Raw genomic sequence first — 25,126 nt, 5'->3', positions numbered from 1 at the left:
GGGAACTCTAAGACCCCGAAGCAGGGCTCTTTGGGGGGTGGGGAGGGAAATAGGAATTTGGTGTTTGTAAGGAGAGGCCATCCTCTTCCATTAACATCCTTTTTTGATTGGTTTCTGTCTCAGAAACTGTGCTCTAAATTCAAGAGACTTGTTTTTGAAGTTTTTGTGAAACCAAGAGTTGGGGACAATGGTACTTTGTTCCCATCCCAGTTGGATGTCCTCTGAGACACCAGAATGGCCAGTCTGCCCCAGAGCTATTAAAGCACAGGGGAGAACTAATATGGCAGAGAGGAGCCAAGTACTCTCCTAGAGGTACACGAGATACTGGTTACCTATGCCTTTAGGCTCCAGAGTTAGGACCACAGAGGACAGAGTCCGGCCTTGGTTGGTCAACAGAGTGCTGCCTGTTTCAGATGAATGTTTCGTGTAACTGGCAACTAGACATCAACAAATGTGGCAGCCAGGTCCTGAAAGAGACTATTATTACCTAGAAAAGCTCCTTGGGATTGGGTCCCTTATCAGCAGGCTGGGAAGGGGCCTCTGCCTTCCCACCCCAAGTGGGCAAATTGCAAAACCAATTACAAGTAGTTTCCCCTTATACATGGGGAATATGTTCCAAGACCCCCAGTGGATGCCTAAAACTGCAGATAGTACCAAACCCACTATATACTATGTTTTTTCCTGTACATACATATATATGGTAAATTTTAATTTATAAATTAGGCACAGGAAGAGAGTAACAACAGCAACTAATAATAAAATAGAACAATTATAACAATACGCTGTAATAAAAGTTAAGTGAATATGCTCTCTCTCTCTCTCAAAATGTCTTCGGTACTCTACTCACCCTTCTTCCTGGGATGGTGTGAGATGATCAACTGCCCATGTGATGAGATGAAGTGAGGTGAATGATGTAGGTGCTGTGACATAGCGTTAGGCTGCTCTTGACCTTCTGACCAGATGTCAGAAGGAGGATCACCTGCTTCTGGATCGCAGTTGACCCTGGGTAATGGAAACCACAGATGAGCGAAACAGTGGATAAGGGGGGACTACTGCATGAAACAGAAAGCAGACAAAAACCTCACCAAGTCACTGACATGGGGCTGTCCCAGCATGTCCACCAGATACTCTTGCCCTTCTCCATCCCAACACTGGAGAAGCAAGCTTGGGAGGGGGCAGGGGGAGGCGGCGGGAACACTCTGAGTTGAACATGAGATGGGAGTTTGAGGTTAAGATGATTAAAACGTAATAATCAGGACCGGTCACACAATTTCCAGGGCCCGGTGCAAAATGAAAACATGAGGCTCCTCATCCTAGAAACAAGAAAATTCATCCTTGAAGATACTCAAATTTAAAGCTTTTTCCTTTCATTCATGGTCTCTCAACATGTCAGTGGGTTTTTTTTATTCTTGTCCAATGTCACTCTCCCTCAGGCACAGGGATACACACAGGCCATGTGTGGACCCTTGCAGGCTTCAGGGGCCCCGAGGGGGGGCATGCTGGACTTGCAGCGGACAGCTCCGCTTCCCCTTCCAACAAGCTGCTGGATCCCCAAAGATGTTGCGACCTCAGTGCTAGGATGCACCAGGCCCCTGAATGAGGAGTGGTGAGCGGCTCCCTCCAGCTGCTTGCCCACCCAACACAGCATGGTGCTGTTAACCCAGGCAGGGACCACCCCAGCTGTGCCCATGCAGAGACTGTGGGGGTGCCGACCCCACAAGGCCCCCACTGGGGACACTGGGTGGAGGAAGGGAGGGGAGTGTATGCATGGGCCTGGGACTCTAAGGGGTGGAGGAGTGGTCAGCTATGAACCTGTCCCAAGGAAGTAGCAGAAGGAGATCCACGTGGGACTGAGGCTCCAAGCCCCCAGTGCCCGCTCCACTGCTCCATCAGACTGCATTTACAAAACACAAGTCCAAAGAGAACATTGTTAAGGATGTCAAGATGGCAGCTGGAGAGTATTAGGCTCCAAGCCCTGGGACCCTTGTGAAAATGTGGCCCTGGATGGCTGCACTGGGCCCTGCACACAGCCTGTGAAGCTGGCCCAGACAGTAATTGAAATAAGATTTTGTTAATTCTAAAACTGATGGAAAACGTACTGACTAGGCCTGAAATGTCGTTAAAGGAATCTGTTAGCCAGCAGGAAATGTTGGTTTAATGTTGGTAGCTTTGGGGGGAAAAAAATTCCTATTTACATGTCAAGGAGCTAAGACTCCTCAGGCACATCAGTGACACTCACATTTCCGCCCAGCAGATTTTAATGTGCAGTCATTCGATGCTTCCCCTTCCTTCATCTCCTTTCCCACCTTGTCGCCAAGCTCTGATATTTTCTTTTCTGAACTGTCTCTGTAGTTCTTTCTGCCCCATTGCTGCATGCTAGATTAGACTAGCCCTGGAACAGGCCACCAGATACCAGAACCTTCCCCAACCTGCCTACGTTCCATTGCCAGACAGATCTGTGCCCCAGCAGTTAACTTCAGCTCCTGCCCCTGCCCCTTACTAGATTTTTTACTCTAATGAAGTTACTTAGCCTTTTTGTTCCTTATGTTACTCATCCTATAAGCTTGTTTAAGGATTAAATAAGGTAATGGGTATAGACTGTAATTTATCCTCCTCTTTGCAAATCTAGGCAGGCCAGGCTTCTCTCTGCCAGGCTATAAGGAATGGGTCATTCTCTAATTTAGTATAATTAAGCAATTTTCCTAAAGTGCAGATTGCCTGGACCTAATAGATAGTTTCCCCAGCAGCGCTGCCTGCTAAGATTCAGTCTCATCCCTCTTATATGGGAATATAATGTTTACCCATCAAGAAGGCTTTGGGCTGGGGCCCAGAAGTGCTGTAACAGGCCAGAGAAGGACCTTAAAAGGACAAGAACAGAGAAGCCCAAGAGATAGAAAAAATCAGAACTGTACCCAATGAAAGACTTTCATAATGGCCAAGGACACATAAGGCAAGGCACAACTATTTTGTAGATATATATGATGTACTTTGTAATATAAAAAAAAATCTGAGTGCAGTACAGAGCTACTCTTATAAGATAGGTTTCCTCTTTTTGTTTCCTAAAGTGTCCAATAGAAAATTTTATTTAAAGGACATTCTTAACACATTCAAGCATGTACACCATGGACACTCAATAAATGTTAGAATGCAGAATATTTTAACACATGTATTTGGAATCACACACAGTTATTAAAAAACAACAACAACAAAAACCAGAAGTCATTAAATCGGTGCTTTTTTAAGAGTTTGAAGGAAACTTGTAAAGTAGTTCAGGGCTGTCATTCTGTGGAAGTGATTATTAAGGATCAGTGAGCATAAGTAACGTGCCGAAACTACGTAATGAGAGAAGCAGTTATAACCGAGTCTGCTGCCTACTGTGTATACCTTTTACTGGACACAGTACGTGTTCATTACCCCCAAAGTGTGTCAGTTGATGAAGACACTATTTAACATGATTGTTAAATTTATACATTCATTTTATATATAGTTGACCCTTAAACAACACAGGGGTTAAGAGTGCCGACCCCATGTGCAGTCTAAAATCCATGTCTAGGGCGCCTGGGTGGCTCAGCCGGTTAAGCATCTGCTTTTGGCTCAGGTCACGATCCCAGGATCCTGGGATCTACATATACAATATACAATACTACATATACAATATATATATATACAATATATGGAATAATATAGATGTACCTGTTCATGAAATTCCTATGACTTCATTTACTTACAGCACTTCACAGGGCACCTTGCATGTACAATATACTTGGTAAATTTAAGAAGTTCGTAAATTAAAGTTAACCCTCTTTCACAGATTTACTGCTTAGAGGAACACGAAAGAAGTAGCAGAGGTCTCTCCAGTGTCCACACGAGCCCCATCCCACCTCCATATGCCCGATAAAAAATGGAAATCCAGGGCCCCTGAATGGAGTCTGTCACTGTCATGTGGCTTGTGAGTGGTAGGACGAGAGCTAGAGCTACCGGTTTCCTCACTTCAAGCACAATTTACCATTTGGAACTTTTTACTCCAAAGATATCCTTGGTTATCTTTTCTTAGGAAAACATTATCTTTCCCAACTAGGTTGTAATCTCCCTGAGAGCAGAGATAGTCTTTTATCCTTTTGTACACCTGCTTCCCCCAACAACACATCTACAATAATTTGCCGATGTTATTAATTAAGAAAGAGGGTAGGAGGCTTGGAGGACATGATGGTTTTAAAAACTTCCATAAAAATATGGAGGCTAATTCTCTCCTTGAATACAGGCAGCCATAGTGACTCGCTTCTAATGTTCTATGACCATAACAATAATGCAGCAGAAATGTGCCTTCTGAGGCTGGGTTGGGAAAGGGGATATGGCTTCTGCTTGGCTCTCACTCTCAAGACACATGCCTCACCAATACGTAAGACCATAAATCTCATCTAAAGGTTGAGAACACCTCTAGAAGGTTAATGGTACCATTACCCCACTTTGGAAATGAGGAAACTGAGCTATAGAAACAGTGAGCTCTCTAAGGTCACACATCAGATGAGGAATTGAATCCAGTTATAACTGACCCTTTATTACATACATATTTCTCTAATTTTGATCTCAAGGCACCCAGTTAAGTTCTCTGAAGCTCAGTCATTTGTAAAGTAAAGTGGTTATGAATAATCTGCCTGAGTCATGGGATTCTCGAAAAGACCAAAGACGAAAATAGGCAAAGTTATGCATTGTAAACTAATCTATAGTTAGCACTGAAATTCAGCTGAATTTATAATCATGCTTGTAAAAAAAGGCTTTCGAATTAATAAACATGTAATCTGTTATTATTTCTGACCTATTTCTTACAAAACCCATAAAAACAAATTAATTTCAAAGATCTATATGCTGTGTTTAAATGAATTTGGAGGAAAATGCTATTTCTTGAAGCATTTTGAAAAAGCATCCTTGGTTTCTGATGAAGCCTTTAATTATTCAAACCCGCTATAAGCAAGAAATAACTCAGAACAGTAATTTCCAAAATTTCATCTTTGGAGACCTAGGAGTTCTTCCCCTGGAGCTGTTCTCTCTCTCTCCACATTGTACATCGACTGCAGGAGGAAATGGTATCATACATATATTTGTTTCTGGGGAGAGAGCCGATAGCTTTTATCAGAGTCTCAAGAATTCAAGACTCATCAAAGGTCCTAGAACATAAAAAGAAATGGAAGAGATGTGAAATGTCATCTTTTCCAATCATCCATCTGAAAATGGTGGACCACCTTCAGAAATAGCGTGTGCCCTCTCCCCAGATGGCCAATTCCATCCCTAGGGGATTCAGACATTCGGAAAGAAACTGTTTTCCTGTATCTTCATGCACCCTTGGGCCGAAATCCCTGCACCTTCCTGCAACAACACTTGGTCCATATTTTACCACTTGGTATTTACCACAAAGCCAAACTCTTGTCCTCATCCTCACCCTTAAAATATTTGAAGGCAAGTATCATGTTCTCTCCTCTTCTTAATGCCTCTAACTTTCTCAAGAGGGGTCTCACAGGAGGACAACATATTCTGAGTATTACCAAGTCAACAGGAGAAGACTATCCTAGTCCTCCCCATTGGCCCCATGCATGTATTAATACAACCTCAAATTTAAATTGCTCTAACAAATCTATGGATATGAACATGGCATTCTAGCATTCTGGGTATTAAAATATGACATCTCCCCAAACTCCTCACTATCTAGATACTAAATAAATAAATAAGAAAATGAACAAAACTTAAAAGAGCTTGAGGATTTAGGGTCAACAAAGAGGGCTGTAAGGTAAATAAGGAAATGGCCATTTTATTCTCACATCCCCCAAGTATAAAAAACAAAAAAGGAATAGATAGAAGGATAATTTGGAAGGCTGGAAGAAGAGAAGTGAATATTTGTATAGGAACCAAATAAGAAAAAAACTTCCCAGGACTCATTTAGACATTTACTAATTTTTAAAAAGGAATTTCCGCCTTTACCCCCCCATACACACACATATTCCACACATACACATTCACCTTAACACCACTAGCATCATTTCCATAATAGAAAACAATACTGAAGAATTTAAATGTATTTGTTTTTGTGAGTTAAAACAATGTTTTAGCTGGGAAATAAGGAACAAAACATTGACACAGTTTGTGGACAACAAATAATAAAAATATTATGCCTTTATAAAACTCTTAAATAGGGGCACCTGGGTGGCTCAGTCGTTAAGCGTCTGCCTTTGGGCTCAGGTCATGATCCCAGGTCTTGGGATTGAGCCCCGCATCAGGCTCCCTGCTCAGCGGGAAGCCTGCTTCTCCCTCTCCTTCTCCCACTCCCCCTCCTTGTGTTCCCTCTCCTGCTGTGTCTCTCTCTGTCAAATAAATAAATAAAATCTTTTAAAAAAATAAAATTAAATTAAAAATAAAAAAAAACTCTTAAATAAAACTTCTGGCCATAAATAACACTGTCTCCTAGAAAAAAATTAAAAATTAGTATAGTCCCAAGGTTTCTTTCAAGTGCATCTTAATCAAATTGTTCTATCTTCTTTGTCCTTCTTAGGTGGACTTCCCCCCCCACCCCCATCTTCCATTTCTCTGGCATTACAACAATTTAAGGACTATGTCAAATTTGTGACCTCCTCTTGCTCCATGTAATTCTGTGTTCTGTGCTTTTTCCCACAAGCAAAAATGGATTTGTGAGCATCGTTTGCCTTTGACATCGTTTTACTAATAAATTAAATTGTTTAGTTGGCCCTGTTCCCAAAAGTATATTCCACACCAGAATCTCATTGTCATAGCTCAGGGACAGGGGAGCGTGGAGGATGTCACAGTGCTCTGTGGCTGTGGCCACCTATGAGCCCAGCAGAGAGGGTGGTGGCACCAAGACATTTGCAGCAGCTGCCAATTGGCCACGAGTTCTGACAACCAACTCATATGATACAAGTTTTGTGCTTCTAATTTAATTTAGTTTGAGTATTGTCACGTGGTGAAAAATTCAAAAGATACAAAAGGACCCAGATTCCCCGTCTTAGAAGTAACCAATGTTCTGTGCTTCCTCACAGATATATTTTGTGCATTTACAAGAGAATACATATTTTTTACACAAACAGTAGCATTGTATACATAGTCTCTTGTACCTTCCTTTAATGCATTTAACTGTTGGATATCTATATCTTGAAATAGGAAAGCAGTAGAGGGTGGTATCCTGAAAACCACTTAGAGACAGTATTTGAAGGAGGAGGGGGTGCTCAGCTGTGTGAAATGCTTAAGTAAGATGAGGATTGAGAATTGACCACTGGGTTTGGCAAAAAAAGAGGCCATTTATGACTTTGGCAAGAACTGTGACTAGGGAATGGTGGGGATGGTATCTAATGAAGTGGATTCGAGAGAGAATGGAGGAAAGGAAGTATAGACAGCTCTGTGAGACAGATTTACTATTGACAATTCTTTTTTTTTTTTTTAATGGTTATGGTTTTATTCTTTGAAGAATGGTTCTGAAACATGACACTAAGTCAGTCTGAAAGGTAAAGTTTAAAATAGTTTTATAAGGGTATAACATGACTGTTTGCTCCACAAAATTTTTGACCTTAGAGCTTATGATACACCTAGTTGGCAATAACACCCAGGTTTTTCCAAATAGTCATCATTTTTCTCTCGTCTGCATAGACTTCTTCTCATTAGCTGCCTTCTGCTTTTGTTGCATTATCTCAGAGTCCCTCTGCTTTCTCTGAGAGGTGGTCAAGCTATCCTCTTTTCTTTTTCCCTTGCTAATTTCCTGGGATTTCTTCATGTTTTTCTGGCGGGCAAGTTCTCGCTGATATCCTCGGGCCATGCCGACACCGGACCGAGCCTGGAAGAGAGCCCCTGGGGAAAGCAACAGCCTCCTAGCATGCTCTGCTATTGACAATTCTTAAGGAATTTTGCTAAAAGGGAATAGAAAATGGTGGAGCTGTAGCTGGGGTCATGAGAGGGATGCTTTGAAGATGGGAGAAATTATAGCTTGTTTGTACAAAACAAGGAATGATCCTTTAAGGCAGGAAAATTGAATGATGGAGGCTAAAAAGGAGCACGGTCCTTAAATGGGCGAGGGGTGAGGAGAAGGGATCCAGGGCAACCTAAAGGAGGGCTGGCCTGTGGTGGGCATGCACCCTGCTCATCCAGTGGGATGGGAGGGCAAGCAGAGTGTGTGGGCACAGGTGCAGGGAAGACGACAGGTATGGCCATGGGAGCATGTGAAGGTCATCTGGCACTTACTGCTAAGGTCTCACTTTAAAAAGCAGGGAGAGGGCCCCTCGGTGGCTTAGTGGGTTGAGCGGCTGCCTTCAGCTCAGGTCATGATCTCAGGGTCCTGGGATCGAGTCCCACATCGGGCTCCCTGCTCCTTGGGAGCCTGCTTCTCCCTCTACCCCTGCCCCCAGCTTGTGCTCTCTCTCTCACGCTCTCTCTCATGCTCTCTTTCTCTCTCAAATAAATAAATAAAATCTAAAAACAAACAAACAAACAAACAAAAAGCAGGGAGAAGGGGTAGTAGAGTGTTAGGGGAGAGTGTTCTTCTAGAGGAGGAAGAGAACAACTAAACTGGATAACTGGAAATCCTGAAGGCCCAACTGAAGTTAGTGGTTAAGTTTTGGTGAAGAATTTTAAGTGAGATCAGTCAATATGTTTGTGTGTTTTTCTCAACCATGTGAATATATATATTCAGGTAAAGAGTAAAATATAAGTAGCGGTTGGTGTTCCGGGGGATGCATACAACAGTGTGGTAGACAGAGTAAGATGGCCCCCAAGATTCCCTGCCTCCTGTTGTATACCCTTTCCCTGTAGTATGGCAGGGCTTGTGGGTATGATAGGATATCACTCCCATGATTACATACATTATGTGTAGAGGGAAGAGATTTTGCAGGTCTCTTATCAGTTGACTGAGAGTTCTTCCAAAGGGATTATCTTGGATGGGCCTGACTCATCAATTAAGCCTTCAGAGAAAGGTTAGGTCTTCCCTGAGCAAGAGATGCTCTCCTGAGGCTTTGAAGAAGCAATCCATTTTATGAAGCAAACCAGTATGCACGCTACAGCTACAAGAAATGAATTCTGTGTGCGTTTGGAAGAGGACTCCATGCCTCAAATGAGAAGGCAGCCCTGCCAACATCTTGGCTGGTTGCAGGATTGTAAGACCCAAGGAAAGGACTTGCCTAACGTGTGATTGGACTCCTGACCCTCAGTGGCTCAAAACAACACCAAAGAGGTGTTGTTTTGAGCCACTAAGTCTGTGATAATTTGTTATTACAGCATACAAATCTGAAACAGAGGGGGAAAGAGGCAAGGAAGTGAAGGTATAGATGAAGACTGATTATAATGAAGGATTACAGAAACTAAGCTGAGTGAGGAGGGAAGTGAGAACATGAGGAAGGTAAGGTACAGTGAAAGAGCATGAGCATCGGTACATTTAGTGTTTGAATATTAGCTGAGTGTCTAAAATGTGCTATGTGCCATGCTAAGGGAAAGCCTGCTAAACATGATATTGTGGCAACTCTTAAATGGCCCAAACAGCAGGCTCCACGTGGCTGTGATGTCTGGCAACCCAGTGTGGTTTGGAGCCACAAAAGATGGGGGTGGGGGGGTGGTTTCCCCAGAGACGCATGTCCCATCCCATGACACTGGCCAGAATGTTAACAGGTTTGCTGGGCCTCGTCGAAGGGCCCTCAACTCAGATCCTAGAGCCACAGGAAAGCCTAACTATTTGACTCGACGCTCCTATGCTGAGGACCAATTTGTATCAGCTCCCAGAGAGGAAGCATCCCTTGCAAAGGCCCTGAGGAAGGAGGTTGGAGGGCACTTTTAAAAAACTGCTGGAATGCAGAGACCCAGGGAAAGAGGGTGTCAGACAGAGCTGGAAAGAGAATCTACATATTTGGGGCAAAGCAGACTCCCCTACATCATAGGCTAGGACAGGGCAAGAATAGTGTTCTGAAACCCTTAATTAAGAGATGAGCCTTCAAAGTGATTTAAATGACACCAAATCCTAAGAAGTGCTCTCAAGTTGAAATGAATCACTGGCTCCATTGTGCACTTGTTTTTCCTCTGAGCCTAGATATTCCCACTGCAACTATCTTCAATAATCTTAAGTGGTGTCAGAATGTTCAAAACAAAATTATATTTAATTCAAACAGTAAAGCTAGCCCACTACAGCTCTTAGGAGAAAGAGTAGAGAGTGACAGATGGAAAAAAAAAAAAAAAAATCAGAGGCTGTCACAATACCAAGAGGTTAGAAATCATTTGCTCAAATCTTTAGTTAATAAATGCATAATGAAGTTTCCGATCTTACCACTGCGATTGTTTGTGTCCTGTAATGTGGGATTTTACTGTCATTTTATAACGGAAATGATGCAGAACAGGCAGGGTACTTTAGGAAATCGTATTTTCCTTAGCTGTACCAAAGTATCATCTTTTGTTAAACTCTTGCTGTTGTCTTTCAAGAGCTATCCCTTGCACAAGTATAAAAAAGAGTCCATTTAGTGCTTGTTTCCTACTGTTGGCTGGTCTTCACTGTCTGTAGAACACATGATTACAAGGGAACCAGCAAGAACAAAATAGGAAAGACATTCAAGTAAGAAAAAAAGTAATTGGGTAGCTGCAAGATGGGTCTGCTCTAAGGTATTGTTTCTAAGCAATCAGGAGAACTCAAGTAACTTATCAATACTAACATTAAGTACTATGATCATTTTGGAGGATTTTCTATGAGACCTAACCTTTGTGTCTGTTGTTATCTTTAAACATTAACACAAGACTTAGAGGGAGGCTTTCTGACAAGGGCAATCCCAGCCTCATTCTCAAAGCCTGTTCTTCCCTTGGCTTCCAAGACAGCCACTCTCTGAAGTTTTCTCCTACTTCTAGGTCTCCTTTGCCAGCTTGTCTTTCCCTCTGACCCAAAAGGCCCAGACTTTCTGCCTACACTCTGTGCGGGGTTGAGCTTGTCTGGTCCTGCAGCTTCAATACTCACTTTATCTGGACGAAAGCCTCGAAAGCCTCGAGCTCTGACCTCTCCTCTGAGCTCCAAACCAAATTGCCAGCATGTTTTTTTTTAATTTAAATTAAATTTAACTTATGCCTCTGTTGACCTCTTTCCAAGACTTCCTCTTGCATTTAAAAGGAAATGCAAACATCTCGAATGGCCTCCACTGTGCTCCCGTCACCCCCCCACCCCCCTCCCCTAGCCGCTCCCCACCGCCCCCCCAGCCCCCAGCTGCACTGGCCTTCCTGCGTAGTTCCTGTCCCAGCCTGAGGAAGCACCACAGGCTATGGCATTTCCTCGCGCTGGGAAGTGCTTGTTGCTGATCTTCCCCAGGCTGGCGCCTTATTCCAGGTCTCTACTCAAGTATCCTTCTGCAAAGAGTCCCTGAACACCCCATCTAGAATAGATCCTCCTGCTCACACCCACCCACACTCTCTCTTCCCTTGCTTTATTTCTCCACAGAACTTTGTACGACTTCAAAATATTTTTGTACTTGTTATCGTCTATCCACTATAATGTAAGCTCCCTGTGGCACTGACTTTGTATTATTCAGTGCTGTATCTTCCAGGCCTAAAATAATACCTGACATAATAAGAATTTGTTATATAGCATTATTATTTTAGAGATAAGAAACTAAAGCTTGAGGTGTGTATTAGTTTTCTACTTCTGCTGTAACTAATTATCACAAACTTACTAGCTTCAAACAACAACGTTTGTTGGCAGGGTTGTGTTCCTTCTGGAGGGAGGCTTCAAGGGAGGATCCATGGCCTCACCCTTTCCAGCCTCTAGAGAGGTTTGTATTCCTTGGCTCACGGCCCCGTTTCTCCATCTTCAAAGCTCATCATTCCAAAGTCCAGTTCTATTGACACTTGTCCTTTTTCTGACCCTGAGTCCTCCTATGTATCCTCTTAAAAGGACACTTGTGATAACATTGTGCCTTCCTGGATGATCCAGAATATTCTCTCCATCTCAAAGTTTTTAATTTAATTATATCAGTAATGAAAAATCCCTTTTGCTATGTAAGGTAACATATTTACACATTCCGGGGATTAGAACATGGACAGCACTGGGGAAGAGGTGGGCATTTTTCTGTCTACCACATGATGTTTAAGTAACTTTTTCAAGGTCAGTTAGATAGCAAGTGGCAAAAATGAGTTTTTAACTTAAGCTTTTTTGACTTCTATGGTCTGTGCTGTCTTTGACGCCAAGACATACCACCATCCATCCAGTGCCGGCAAAGCCCGGAAGAAGGGCTCAGCCAGAAGTGGTTCCAAGACTCCAAGAAGGAAATCCCAGGATTGTAGTAATGGTGGCAACATTAGTGTTCTCCCAGGTTCTCTTCTCCATCAAGGTATCTTTACAATATGTAACAAGCCATTCCTATCACTCTGGAAGAGTTTAATGTAACGAGTCTGTTCTAAATGGACAAGTGCTACACACTGATAAATATGTCACAAGCTTTGCTGAAGAGAATTACTTGTACGATTCTGAACTATACTAAAGAATAATAATACTGATCAGACCTACCATTTTCTGAGCACTGTTATTTCCTAGATAACTTCACATGTTCATTATCTCCTTTAATTCTTACTACAACCACTAATGATAGGTATTATCATTTTTGTTGATAAAGAAATTGATGTTTATAGGTATGGAGTGAATTACCATACAGCTCCAAGTGTAAAGAGGGATTCAAAGACTCATCTGCCTGCCTCCAAAGTTCATACTCTTCCAAAAACCCAGATACCTTCCAGGGCAAAGGAGAGATTTCCTGCTGAGCTATCAATAGCCAAAGGGGGGAAATTGAAATGTAGGGCACTAGTAGATTTCTTTCTGGAATTTTTTCTTGGGAACTTCAAAGACTAGATAGTGGCTTGTGAGGATTTTGATTTAGAATCCTCTACCCCTTGTGGGTTAGCATAGTGCCCAGAGCATTATAAATACCTAATAAATATTGGTGAAGGTTACTGAATAAATTTAGATGCAAATTTGCAACTTTTTTCAGAGGATGAGCTATTGTTCATTTCTTCTATGAGATCACATGGAATTTAATTGGGAGGAGATAATATAACCCCAGGTAGTATGCTAATAGCAGGATTCCTAAACAGAACCGGGAAGGGATGCTCGTCATTGCAGTTCTCCACGCCCTGATGGGAATGACAGTTTTCAAAGAATCAGTCGGAGGGTGGTAACCACCAGTGCACATATCTACCAGGTAAAGCTTTGAAATCCTTTAACTCTTACCAGTTTATCCTCTGAACCTCTCCCCGCCCCTCTTTGTTCATTTATTTACGCACTGAGCTAGCATACATGGAATCCCTACAATGAGACCGCCTCTGTGCTGAATTATAGGGATATAAAGATAATTAAGAATCAGTCCCTGACCTAAAGAGGGTAAAAACAGTAATAGGAGAAAGAGATATAAAATAAGTGCACTAAAGTATTACAGGGGCTATATACATTAACCACGTATAGTGAGAAGCTCAAAATGCAGATTGATAAATTTTCCCTAGTGAGAGGTAGATGTGGGATCAGGAAAACTTCAGACAAAGGAAGCTTTTTTTTTTTTTTTTAAGAAAGGGAGAATGAGAGAGAGAGAGAGAGTAGACCATGCAAGTGGGGGGTGGGGGGCAGAGGGAGAGAGAGAGAGAATATTAAGCAGGCTCCATACCCAGCACAGAGCCCCGCCCAGGCTCAATCTCGCGATCTTGAGATCATGACTTAAGATCATGACCTAAGATCATAACCTGAGCCAAAATCAAGAGTCAGAAGCTTAACCAACTGAGCCACCCAGGCGCCCCAGACAAAGGAAACTTTTAAGGAGTGTAGGTGCTCCTACATTTAGAGGTGTAGGTGCTCCTACATTTAGAGGAAAAGTTAGGACTTAGGTGAGGGGAAAGGATGTTTCCGGATAGAAGGAATAACGTGAGCAAAGATGCAGCGATATTGAGCCATTGTGTTTTATAGAAGCTAAAAACTAAAGGTTGGTTTAGTGGCTCCTTTTCATTGTGAAACTAGCCATCAGACAGAAACATAACTCAGTGTAACACAGCAAGTCCTTATGAGTGCCTTCCAGCCTGCTGTCTGCACTTGTCTGGACGTAGCTACAGGCAGCTCTGCCAAATTCCCCAGGCTGTGCCGACTTCTAGACCAGCACACAGTAGGATGTGCTGCAGCTGGACGGGGGCTCCGCTTCCTGCCACAGAAGACACGAAGCTCCCCACTCCTGCTTTCTTACCCTCCCAGGGCTTCCTCCACACCCCGCCTCCATTTCTTCTCCTCAGTGGGACCTTCCAAGCAGCGAATGTGTACCTAGCTGCCAACTCTCATGTAAGCCAATAGAACTAATTGAAGAAGTGGTGGAAAAACAAGCAGAGATTTGATCCATCATTAAGTTAAAGTAAAACAGAGAGTCTCTGGGAGTTTTGTGTATGTGTCTTTCCTGTGTTCATAAACCCTAGAGATGAGAAAGTGAGGTAAGTAATTAAGGGAAAAGTTTTAGTCCTTGAACCTTCCATACTTTTCTCCATCTTGTATTAATTTGTACCCATCACTTAATCTACACAATAGGGAAATCTCCTATGAAAGATCATGTTAGCAGATGCTTAAAATTTTGACTTGATATACTTTTACATCTGCACTGCAAGCTTATCCGGGGATAAGTATCTTGGAAACACAGTATTTCCAAATCTAAATGTCAAAGCAAGTTCAAAAATAGCCCACTGGAGTGTTTCCCTTAAGCAAAGCAAATCCCCCTCCAAGTCCAACATGGGCAAAGTTTAAAACAAGGGTGGATAACTCTACAATAAAGCCCAAAATACTGGCAGGCCTGTAAAAGATTTAGGACTGGTCACATATTATGAAAGACTATTTTTATCACTTTCCTCCCAGACAACGGGACTTTCTACATTTGCAAAGAGCTATCCCGGAGAGTCATCAAAAAGTAAGTATCATGAGTAAAGACTTCCAAAAATAAAAATATAGTTTCAAAAACACTAATCTATAAAGAAAGCATTTCACCACCACCCACATTTACAGTTTTCTTTTCTTTTTCAACTCTCAAACTTTTATATATTTTTAAGAATCATGGTTTCACTTCACCTTAGATATCATCAGCTCTGTCCCTTAGAGTCAGAAAGGATCCAAAGTATCACTTAATCCCATCCTTTCATTTCACACACGACCAACTTGACAAATTGTATGGAGCACCTGGTGCTACCTGAGAAGCAATGTACCAGGAAAGACACTAATATGAAAAATGCACGATTCCTCAAATCATTTAACAAAAACAATTTCACTTATGCCTTAAAGAAGTTTTCCATTTATTTGAGGAGACTGATACTGTATACATGCAGAGAAGGATAATTGCAAAAAGATTAATTCAAACGAGGTGCAATCCATAGACAGAAGGAAGTTATTTGGGCTGGTGAGATGTTGGAAGTAAATAGGTTGTGAACTAAATTTGAGAAGGGATATAGTTTCACTAGAAATAAGCGCAGTAAAAAGTTGTTTTCCATAGATGGAAGTGTTGGTAAAGATTCATTAATAGTAAAAACCATGTGTGTCCCAGGAATTCTACAATGCAATTTGATAGAAGCAATGAAGAAAGTATCCACAGTTGGAAAAGCACAGAAGTAGGCCAGGTGGAGAAGTCTAATTGCTTTTTCACCATTTTTTACAGCATTTTGTATTAAATAAAATTTTTGATTGGAAAAAGGAAAGAGAATAGGGATTATATCTATAAAAGCACTGGAGTCAAAAACTGACTGAGTTGCCAACGGTCCTACATTAAGATTAGGGCCTCCTAATGTTGAGAGTTTAGCAATAAGGATGCTTCTAGCTGCAAGAAGCAGAGGACCTCAATTTCAACAAATCAGTCAACCTAATATCCCATGTGAGAAAGACCAGAGGTAGGTTCTTCCAGGATTTTTTTCTCAAATTCGTCAGGAAACCTTGTTTTTTCCATTTTTCTCTATTGTGCCATCCTTGCCATGTGGGGTTGGATGTCCCTTCATGTCATAAGGTGGCCTATGTGGCTCTTGACATCACTGCATGTACCACAGCATCCAGTATAAGAAGAGAGATGATTTCATCCCTGGGCCTCCTTTTAAGAATGAGAAGATCCATCCCATGAGCTGTCCAGCTGTCTTCCCATTTGGCTTGACCTACATCATATATTCATTCCTAAACCAATATCTGAAAGGGAATGGGATTGCCAAAAGCAACCAAGATTTTACCCTCGATCTTCAAGGGAGGGGACTGAACATCTAAACAAAGTCAGGGCTTTGCTAGCAAGGAGAAAAAAGAGGTTGGCTTTTGAGCAAGCAACTCAAACCCATAAGTGACCACAGCTATTCCCTAAACCCTGTTTGGGGGAACTGTTAAAGTAAAGGCCCTCCCTCCCTATTCAGAACAATGGCTCATGCACAAAGCCTGGAGAAGATGAAGGCTGGGGGGTTCCTCCAGGCAGCAGCAGGCCGAGTATAATAAACAATGATTTGGAGCTGGAGCCAGGGTGCCTTCACATCCTAGTCAAATCACTAGGTGGTCAGGTGCATGAGGACAGAAGCAGAGGGAGGAAGCAGTTCAAGATGCCAAGAAAAGGCTGGAAGAATTTAAAGAAGACATTTGGAGAAAAAGTAGGATCTTCTTGGCCCTCTTGGTGTTGGGCAGGATTGCCCCATCACCTCATTAACCAGTCTTAAACACTTGGAGGGTAGATCCTTCCCAACTGCGTGCCTCTTGCCCGTAATGTAATGCTCAATACATATATTTAAAGATGTCTCAAATTAATTTATTATTTTCTCCATTACTTTATTTCATACTATGATGTCAGAATTCTTAATATCTCAGTAAAGGTAATGTTTTGGCTAAGGTAACTGTTGCATCCTGCATCAAGGGCACACAATCTGGGCAACCAAATCAGTTTTCATAATCATCTGTTGCTACACTGTCATTTTAGTAAGGAAATGATGATGATGTTTTGTGAAACCACATTTTTTTCCCCACTGTTTTCTACCTTATGATAGGAGAGAACACAAAAACAGAATGAGTCACTCTTTCCCCACCACTTCCCTTTCATTTTCCTTCCTGTTTTCCCATTGGAGGCTGTATGTAAGGTCAGCAACGGGCTCATTAGATTCTCAAATCACACATAGATAAAAGTATTGAGATGTTTTGTCCTTCATTCAACAAATATTTATTCCAGACACTGTGCCAGAGAATAAAAACTCCACTAGAGAATGAAAATACAAGCCGTCTTCAAAGAGCCTTCATGGGGACACCTGGGTGGCTCAGTTGGTTAAGCAGCCGGCTCTTCATTTCATCTCAGGTCATGATCTCAGGGTCCTGGGATCAAGCCCTATGTTGGGCTCCGTGCTCAGTAGGGAGTCTGTTTGAGGATCCTCTCTCTCTCTCTCTCTCCCCTCCCCGCCCCTCCCATTACTCCCACTTCCTCTCTAAACTTAAAAAATCTTTAAAAAAAAAAAAAGTGGCTTCATGAAGAAGCCACTGAAAATTATATTTTCTAACAAAAAAGTAAACACAATTTTTAAAGTTTTTTAATGTACATTTTTTGTAATCATAAAATCAAAAAAGAGAACTAACTCTTTTCATAGCCTGAAGTTTTAGATCCTTGAGACTAATTCTTTCAGATTACAGTAACCCAAAGTGAGTCCCCGGGTTGGGGTCAGCCAGTAATAAATTTTCACCAGTCTAAGAAGCAATAAGAGAATTAAGTACAATGTAGTGAATTTGGTATACAACTTAAATCTACTCAATTTTTTGTGTGTCTGTCATTTACAAAACAAAAAACTGACAACCCTATGTTGGTGCCTCCTCATTCATTTTTGGTTTTTCACCCATGAACGAAAACTTAAGTTCAGTAAACTGCTGGACTATAGTTGTCCTGTTTCACTAGACACTGAAAATAGCCAGAAAAAAGAAAATAAGCTAAGCAAAAACACAGGAAACACAAGAGAGAAATCAGAGAGTTAGAGGAAATTCCAATGGTCCAGGAGAAAGTGTGGAGGTGGGAAAAGAACTAAATTTACTAGCAAATATAGCATTTATTCCCCGCAAGGTTGGAATAAATCTTTAATTTTATTTTAAGAGAGACACAACACAGTATATCTTTCTTTTAGATTTTTCATACCAAATGTCTAGGTCACACATCTGTATTTTTAGGAGACTCATTTGGGGCCTGAAATACAAGGGAGAGGGATAAATTTCCTTTCTTTATGAGATATGTGTCTTCTGCACAACTGGCTATCAGGAAAAGTTTTTTACCCTGTGAATCTTTATTCTCCCATTTTTTTAATCCTGAAAAACCTCCCCCAGTCGATTGTGTTCACAAGTCTAACAAGGAAGGAATTGTTCTGGCTTGTGGAATGCAGCAGAATTGCAGGGTATTTGCTGGGAATTTCACCTTATAATTCACGTTTCCTTTGCATGATCTTTTTTCAGCGTTGCTCTTGTTCTCCATTCTACAGTCCATCTACTCGCAAGAGCTTGGCCCTCATTTGTTCCTTGAGTGGTTGTATTCTGCCAGCCACAGGCACATAAACTCCTTGAGATCAGTTCTCTCGTCTTCTGTTTGTATCCCTGCAGGGCACCCAGGCCCGCAGACTCATTCAAGTCTGTTTACCTTCTTCTTCCCACAGTGAGCAATAAAGAAAATGACCTTAGCTCCATAATCCTCATCCCTGATTTACAGACTGAGGTTAAACCATCAGTGGTTTCAATTTCAATCCTATCAATCAATTGTGTTTGGGCAGGATATCTCAAAGTTAAACATCATAAAGCTAGATTTAATGGTAACTTATTGCTATATAAATGGAAATATCCTTTTCATATTTCACTTTCCATTTATGTTGGATCATAATACAAATTAAGTCCATCTGCCTCTAGCATCTGCATGGCATGTTTAGTTAGACACAAGAAGAATAGAAATTAGAAGGGTAGATCTGAGGACAGGTTTGAAAATGACAAACAGATTTTCAAATTAGACTTTACCTTTAAAGAGCAAACGTGTGTGCTTTGTAAAATCCATGAAATGTGTTTGTTTCCTTATAAATAATGAAAGAAGAGGATAAAATTTAAAGCTGCACATGTACATTTTAGAAATGTTCATTTTTATCAGATAAGAAAATATTTTCAGAGTATATCATTATTTTATTTTCTTCTCAATAATTATTTTTTTAAAGATTGATTTATTTATTTTAGAGAGAGAGAGGACAGGAGGGAGAAGCAGAGGCAGAGAAAGAATCCTTTTTTTTTTTTTTTTAAGATTTTGTTTATTTATTTGACAGAGAGAGACACAGTGAGAGAGGGAACACAAACAGGGGGAGTGGGAGAGGGAGAAGCAGGCTTCCCGCAGAGCAGGGAGCCCGATGCAGGGCTTGATCCCAGGACCCTGGGATCACGACCTGAGCAGAAGGCAGACGTTTAATGACTGAGCCACCCAGCCACCCCAGGAGAGAGAGAATCTTAAGCAGACTCTGTACCGAGCTTGGAGCCCCATGCTGGGCTGGATCCAATGACCCTGAGATCACGACCTGAGCCGAAACCAAGAGTCGGGCGCTCAACCTACTGCACCACCCAGGCGACCCTCAATAATTATTTTTAACATACAAATAACTTATAAACCTATTTCACCATCAATGGTTTAAAAATTGCATAAGTATTTTTAGTAAAACACATAAACCTCTCCTTATTCCTATTCTGCTTTTTTTAATTGCCCTACCTAAAAATAACTATAATAATAGTGTGTATTCTTTCCCTCAGGCTATATTTTAAGCAGCTAACAATGAACCCAAATTCTTAATAACTCAGAGCATGTGTCAGAATGATACATAAATAAAGCATAGAGGCTTGCATTGAAAAAAAATAGCAATATCACTACTTCTTAAGATTAGTAGTAACTACCATCTAGTGAATACTTACCATATAGCAGGCACTATGCTAAAAATTTCCACATACATATTCATACATACATAACAGACATAATCGTTTATTCTTCATAATGATACTACCTATCGGTGCTTTTAATGTCCCCATACTACAGATAAGGAAATGAGACTTGCTGAATGGAGATACTTGGTTAGTAAGAGGCAAAGCCAGGAATGAAATCCAGGTCTGTCTATCTAACTCTGAAACCCATAGGCAATTGCCTGGATAATTATAAAACATGGAGGCACATTGGAAGCCCTGTAACTCATAACCACTCAACTCAAATGGTACCCAACACTGTCTAACAATCTTACTACAAATTCTCTAGTGAGAAGACACTCTCACTCTTTGCCAAGACCATTTCATACTTCCTCAATGCTTTGCACACAGGAGCCTCTCTCAATAAATATATGTTTAATAATAATAGTGGTGGTAATAGTAAACACTTAGATAACACCATACTCCAAGCACTTTTCTAAACTTCATATATTTTTTGTTGTCAATTTTATTTTATTTAAATTCAATTAATTAACATACAGTGTATTATTAGTTTCAGAGGTAGAGTTCAATGATTCATCAGTTGCATATAATACCCAGTGCTCATGACATCACGTGCCCTCCTTAATGCCCATCACCTAGTTGTTTCATATATCTTAACTCATTTAAATCTCACAACAAACTTATGAGGCAGTTACTGTTGCTAACCCCATTTTACAGATGGAGAAACTGAGGCACAAACAGGTAGGAAAAAGTGTTTTGGGTCATACAAGTAGTAAGTGACAGAATTAGACTTCAAGCCCAGGCAGTCTTATTCCATAGTCCCATAACCTATAGCCTAAATAAATAGATGAATGAATGAACCAGAATGATTTTTGTCAACATAAATCAAATTGTATCATTGCCTTGGTTTAAACTCTTTGGGGACTCCCCATCGAGTGTATAATTAAAATACTAACTTCTCTGCCCAGCCTGTAGTCTTGCATGATCTCCTACTTCATCTTTTGCCTCACATTTTATGCCCCTCACTCTCTTCAGTCAGATACAGTAGATTTCCTTCAGGACTTTCTTTCCAATTCAGGCACTTCACACATGCTGTTTCTCCTCTCTGAAAGGTCTTCCCCATACTCTTAACTGACTAATTCCTACTCATCATTCAACACTCCACCGAATGTAACTTCCTGTGAGAGGTTTCTCTAATATGTCAACATAACACAGATGTCCACTTTTGTTATATAATCCAATAGCATTCAAAACAATTTCAAGTTGTGTGTTTGTGTATATAGATCTGATTGTCTTTCTCTTTTGACAGCCTGTAAGTCTGATGAGGGCAGATGCTATGATTCTTTTTTCTTTCTTTTTTTAAAAAAGATTTTATTTAGGGGCGCCTGGGTGGCTCAGTCGTTAAGCATCTGCCTTCAGCTCAGGTCATGATCCCAGGGTCCTGGGATGGAGCCCCGCATCGGGTTCCTTGCTCCGCAGAAAGCCTGCTTCTCCCTCTCTCACTTCCCCTGCCTGTGTTCCCTCTCTCGCTGTGTCTTTCTCTGTCAAATAAATAAATAAAATCTTAAAAAAAAAAAAAAGATTTTATTTATTCATTTGAGAGAGAGAAAGAGAAATCACAAGTAGGGGTAGAGGCAGAAGGAGAAGCAGACTCCCGCTGAGCCAGGAGTCTGGTGTGGGGCTCTATCCCAGGACCGGGAGATCATGACCTGAGCTGAAGGCAGACGCTTAACCAACTGAGACACCCAGGAGCCCCCGATTCTTTTTTTTTCTATTAATGGCCTATACTAGGTATTTGATAAAGGTTGTTGGAAGTAAGAATGAGTTAGTGAGTGAATGAATGAATGAACAGCCCAATCAAGAGCATTAGTCACAATGAAATCTCATAATATTGTATATGCATGTGTATGATTGCCGATTGCCAGATATATCTTGCCAAGCACTAACTTAAAAACCAAGACGTGTTTGAGGAGCTACAATTGAATATGTTATCGAGTCAAGGATATAATGAAGACAAAGGCAGATCTAACTCCTCTTTTCCAACTCATGATACGAAATATGGTAACTATAGTTTTTATCTGCTAAACCTGTTTGGTAACAGCACGTTCCCTCTTCTTTGAGGAAGATCACCTGCATATGGCAACACTCTGCCACAGGTGGGAGCAAAGAACCATGTGAAACCAATCAGGGTCTCCCATACCTCTAGCAACAGTAATTCACTCAGAGATGAGTCCTCCATGTGCCTGTTGTTCAAATAAGGTGCATTTCCTCTTTGTCTTTGGAGTCACAGATATGGGAAGATTTAAATATAAGTTTGCTTAATTGTCATCTTCCCAAGTCACATGGTGGAAACCGTTCTATATTACAAGAAAAAGAGGCCAAGGTGCTAACATAAACAGAAATAAACAGCGATAAGAAACAGAAAGAGAAACTGCTAGCAACATTTAAACCCTTGTGCCCAACTATACCTCAAGTTAGCTGTATCCCAGACTTCCAGGTATGTGAGCAAATATTTTTCTTTTATGAAGTTGATTTGAGAAGTCCTTTCTATTCTTTGCAGCCATGTGCCCTGATTCACACAAATTCCCAACCAACAACATTTCTAATACTTGAAAACATAAGGCCTTACAGAGACCTGTCTCAAGATTTTCAGAAAACTTAAAGGTTATTGCTTTGGCTCAGGTTTATGGTGAGCTTACATGCAGTGTATAAAAACAGAAAATACTGTCCTAATCATAAAATCATACCAGGCCATAGAAAGGCAAAGAAAGTACAATATCCCTGGGGAAGGAAGCAAGAAGGAAGAAAGTACCCCTTCCAGAGATGAGCTTCTGTCCCCCTCTCCACTGAAGGCCGTTGCTATTATGGGTAAGGATCCTGGGAAAACACTAATTGTGTTTCCTGTATGCCCTAGTGAGAATTCCATCAGATCAGGCCTGGCTTCCTCAAGAGAAGTGTAACTACAGAGGCTGCTATCTGTTTCAACCTAAATCTGGTGATAAACTTCAAGAACACTTAATCCTACCATCATCTGACCCTTCGGTGCTCTTGTAACAGTTGAAATTTCACATCCATTTGTGTGATGGGATCAACTTGGGAATTACACACCAATATTTTTATCCTTGTTGTTCACAGTGTTCCTCAGTGTCTTACGAGAGGGCAAAACAATACAGAAAGAACAGCAAATTTAAATGATCTTCTAAATAGATTTTTTTAACTTATACCATAAGCAATGGTCTGAAGGCAAAGTGTGGGCTCACCTACAAGGGTGAGTTTTTGGACATAGAAGTCTGTTTTTTAATATTTTTTTCTATCCCAGGAGCTTGGTTTTCCAAAGAGAAAAGGACTCAGGTCATATTTTTTTTTTTTTTAATTTATTTTAAGCAGGCTCCACTGGGTGTGGAATTCAAGGCAAGGCTTGAACTCATAACCCGAATACAAGACCTGAGCTGAGATCAGGAGTTAGACACTTAACCAACTGAGCCACCCAGGCACTCTTGGACTCAGATCATATTAATCACTAACATTTAGAAAGCATTTACTGTAAGGCAGATGCTTCTTCTTGTTTGAAATATTTTAACCTTTTTAATAATTGTATTGTCTAATTTTGCTGATGAGAAAATTCAAAGAGATTCGATTCACACAGCTTTGGGACCACAGTTTTCTCTACTATTGCCTTACCTCTACCTTTTCCAGAATCTCAAAACTGCCTACCAGTCTTGGGTATCTCCAATTCAGTTCTTTCTGCCCTTTTGTATATCAGCAATTTTAAATCTTTATTACTCTGCATGAAATCTTGACCCTATACTTTGTCATTTTGTTCTACTTTCTGGAAGATTCCTCAACTTTATCTTCCATTTCTTTCATAGAACTTTTAATAAACATCTTTAATTTCCAAGAACTGTCTTTCGTTCTCTAATTTTCTTTCTCATGGCATCCTTAATCCCTCTTGTGACAATACTTATTAGAATTTATTCACATTTCTCTTTTGTTCCTTGCACTATATTTATTTCCTCAGGGATATTTTGTTTGTGTGTTTTCCAGTGGTGTTGGAGTGTTACCTCAAATGCACAGTAACCCCATAGTCATCGTTCATATTTGAGTATAAGGCACTAATAAGCCAGCTGGAGGTTTCATTAACATGAATGAAGTTTTTTCAACTGACAGCTTGCTTTAAGATCATAACTTAGTGAATAAGCCATTATACCAGGGTTCCTCAAAGATACTATTTGGAGGTCATTTGTGAGGGAATGCTGTTTATTTACAGAAGAAACCTTTGATCTTCTGTGGATTAAAGGGAATCATACCAGCATTATGCACATTGTCGCAATTGACAATTTCATATGTAGATTTCCACCCCCTTGTTATGAAACCTGCATCTCTGAGTCCTCTCCAGATTCTGCAGAGTAAATCAGCTTTCTTCTTATTCCTTTTTTTTTCTAAGACTCTCTGGGGTGCAGCTTCCTTGCTACATCTATGAAAACTCTATTCACTTTCCACCTTCTAGAATTTTGTTGAACTGTCTCATCTTCCAGTGGAACCTCTTCCATTCTCTCCTATATATTTACACAAACTTATTCTTTTGTGATCATTTTATTACTGGGTCAGGAGGAGAAGTGATAAATACTGGCTCCAACCAGAAGTCTCATCTCTATCCCCACCACTGCTTGGGATCCCACTCGATCTATCTCTGTGGGACTTCACTCTTTTTTTTTTTTAATAGATTTTTTTTTATTATTAACATATAATGTATTATTTGTTTCAAGGGTACAGGTCTGTGATTCATCAGTCTTACACAATTCACAGAGCTCACCATAGCACATACCCTCCCCAATGTCCATCACCCAGCCACCCTACCCCTCCCACCCCCTCCACTCCAGCAACCCTCAGTTTGTTTCCTGAGATTAAGAGTCTCTTATGGTTTGTCTCCCTCTCTGGTTTCATCTTGTTTCATTTTTTCCTATCTTCCCCTATGATCCCTGTTTTTTTCTCAAATTTCACATATTAGTGAAATCATATAATAATTGTCTTTCTCTGACTGACTTATTTCGCTTAGCATAATACCCCCAGTTCCATCCACATTGTTGCAAATGGTACGATTTCATTTTTTGATGGCTGCATAATATTACGTTGTGTGTGTGTATATATATATATACACAGACACACCACATCTTCTTTATACATTCATCT

General features: G+C 40.8%; 1 protein-coding gene and 2 long non-coding RNA genes across 6 annotated transcripts in view; 1 reads left to right on the top strand and 2 right to left on the bottom strand.

Annotated features, from left to right (window-relative positions):
- LOC145722365 (uncharacterized) overlaps positions 1–11,148 on the bottom strand; it is a 179,279-nt gene extending 168,131 nt beyond the window's left edge. For 2 of the 4 annotated variants that reach the window (XR_014146587.1, XR_014146583.1), the window contains exons 1-2: positions 10,976–11,148; positions 848–1,002 (exon numbers count right to left, since the gene is read on the bottom strand). This is a non-coding gene — a long non-coding RNA (uncharacterized LOC145722365). Of the gene's footprint in view, positions 1–847; positions 1,003–1,085; positions 1,251–10,975 lie in introns of those variants that run through there. The other 2 variants (XR_014146584.1, XR_014146586.1) reach the window with 2 other exon arrangements.
- LOC102737238 (small EDRK-rich factor 1) lies at positions 7,436–7,890 on the bottom strand. Its single transcript, XM_081825162.1, has one exon. It carries the CDS (start codon positions 7,811–7,813, stop codon positions 7,625–7,627), a length of 189 nt encoding a protein of 62 aa, XP_081681288.1. The 5' UTR covers positions 7,814–7,890; the 3' UTR covers positions 7,436–7,624.
- Positions 11,149–14,767: 3,619 nt separating the features above from the next.
- LOC145722363 (uncharacterized) overlaps positions 14,768–25,126 on the top strand; it is a 49,645-nt gene continuing 39,286 nt past the window's right edge. The window contains exon 1 of the long non-coding RNA XR_014146579.1: positions 14,768–14,930. This is a non-coding gene — a long non-coding RNA (uncharacterized LOC145722363). The remainder of the gene's footprint in view (positions 14,931–25,126) is intronic.

This window comes from Leptonychotes weddellii, chromosome 6 (assembly GCF_054177405.1).
Source record: "Leptonychotes weddellii isolate Sample4059 chromosome 6, ASM5417740v2, whole genome shotgun sequence".
NCBI classification, from domain to species: Eukaryota; Metazoa; Chordata; class Mammalia; order Carnivora; family Phocidae; genus Leptonychotes; species Leptonychotes weddellii.
Note: the sequence above shows the minus strand (reverse complement) of the source record. Positions and strands in the feature narration are given on the sequence as shown.

Bases quoted from the DNA above. Each gene is read 5' to 3' on its own strand.
- LOC102737238 (XM_081825162.1), bottom strand. From the start codon at position 7,813: ATGGCCCGAGGATATCAGCGAGAACTTGCCCGCCAGAAAAACATGAAG.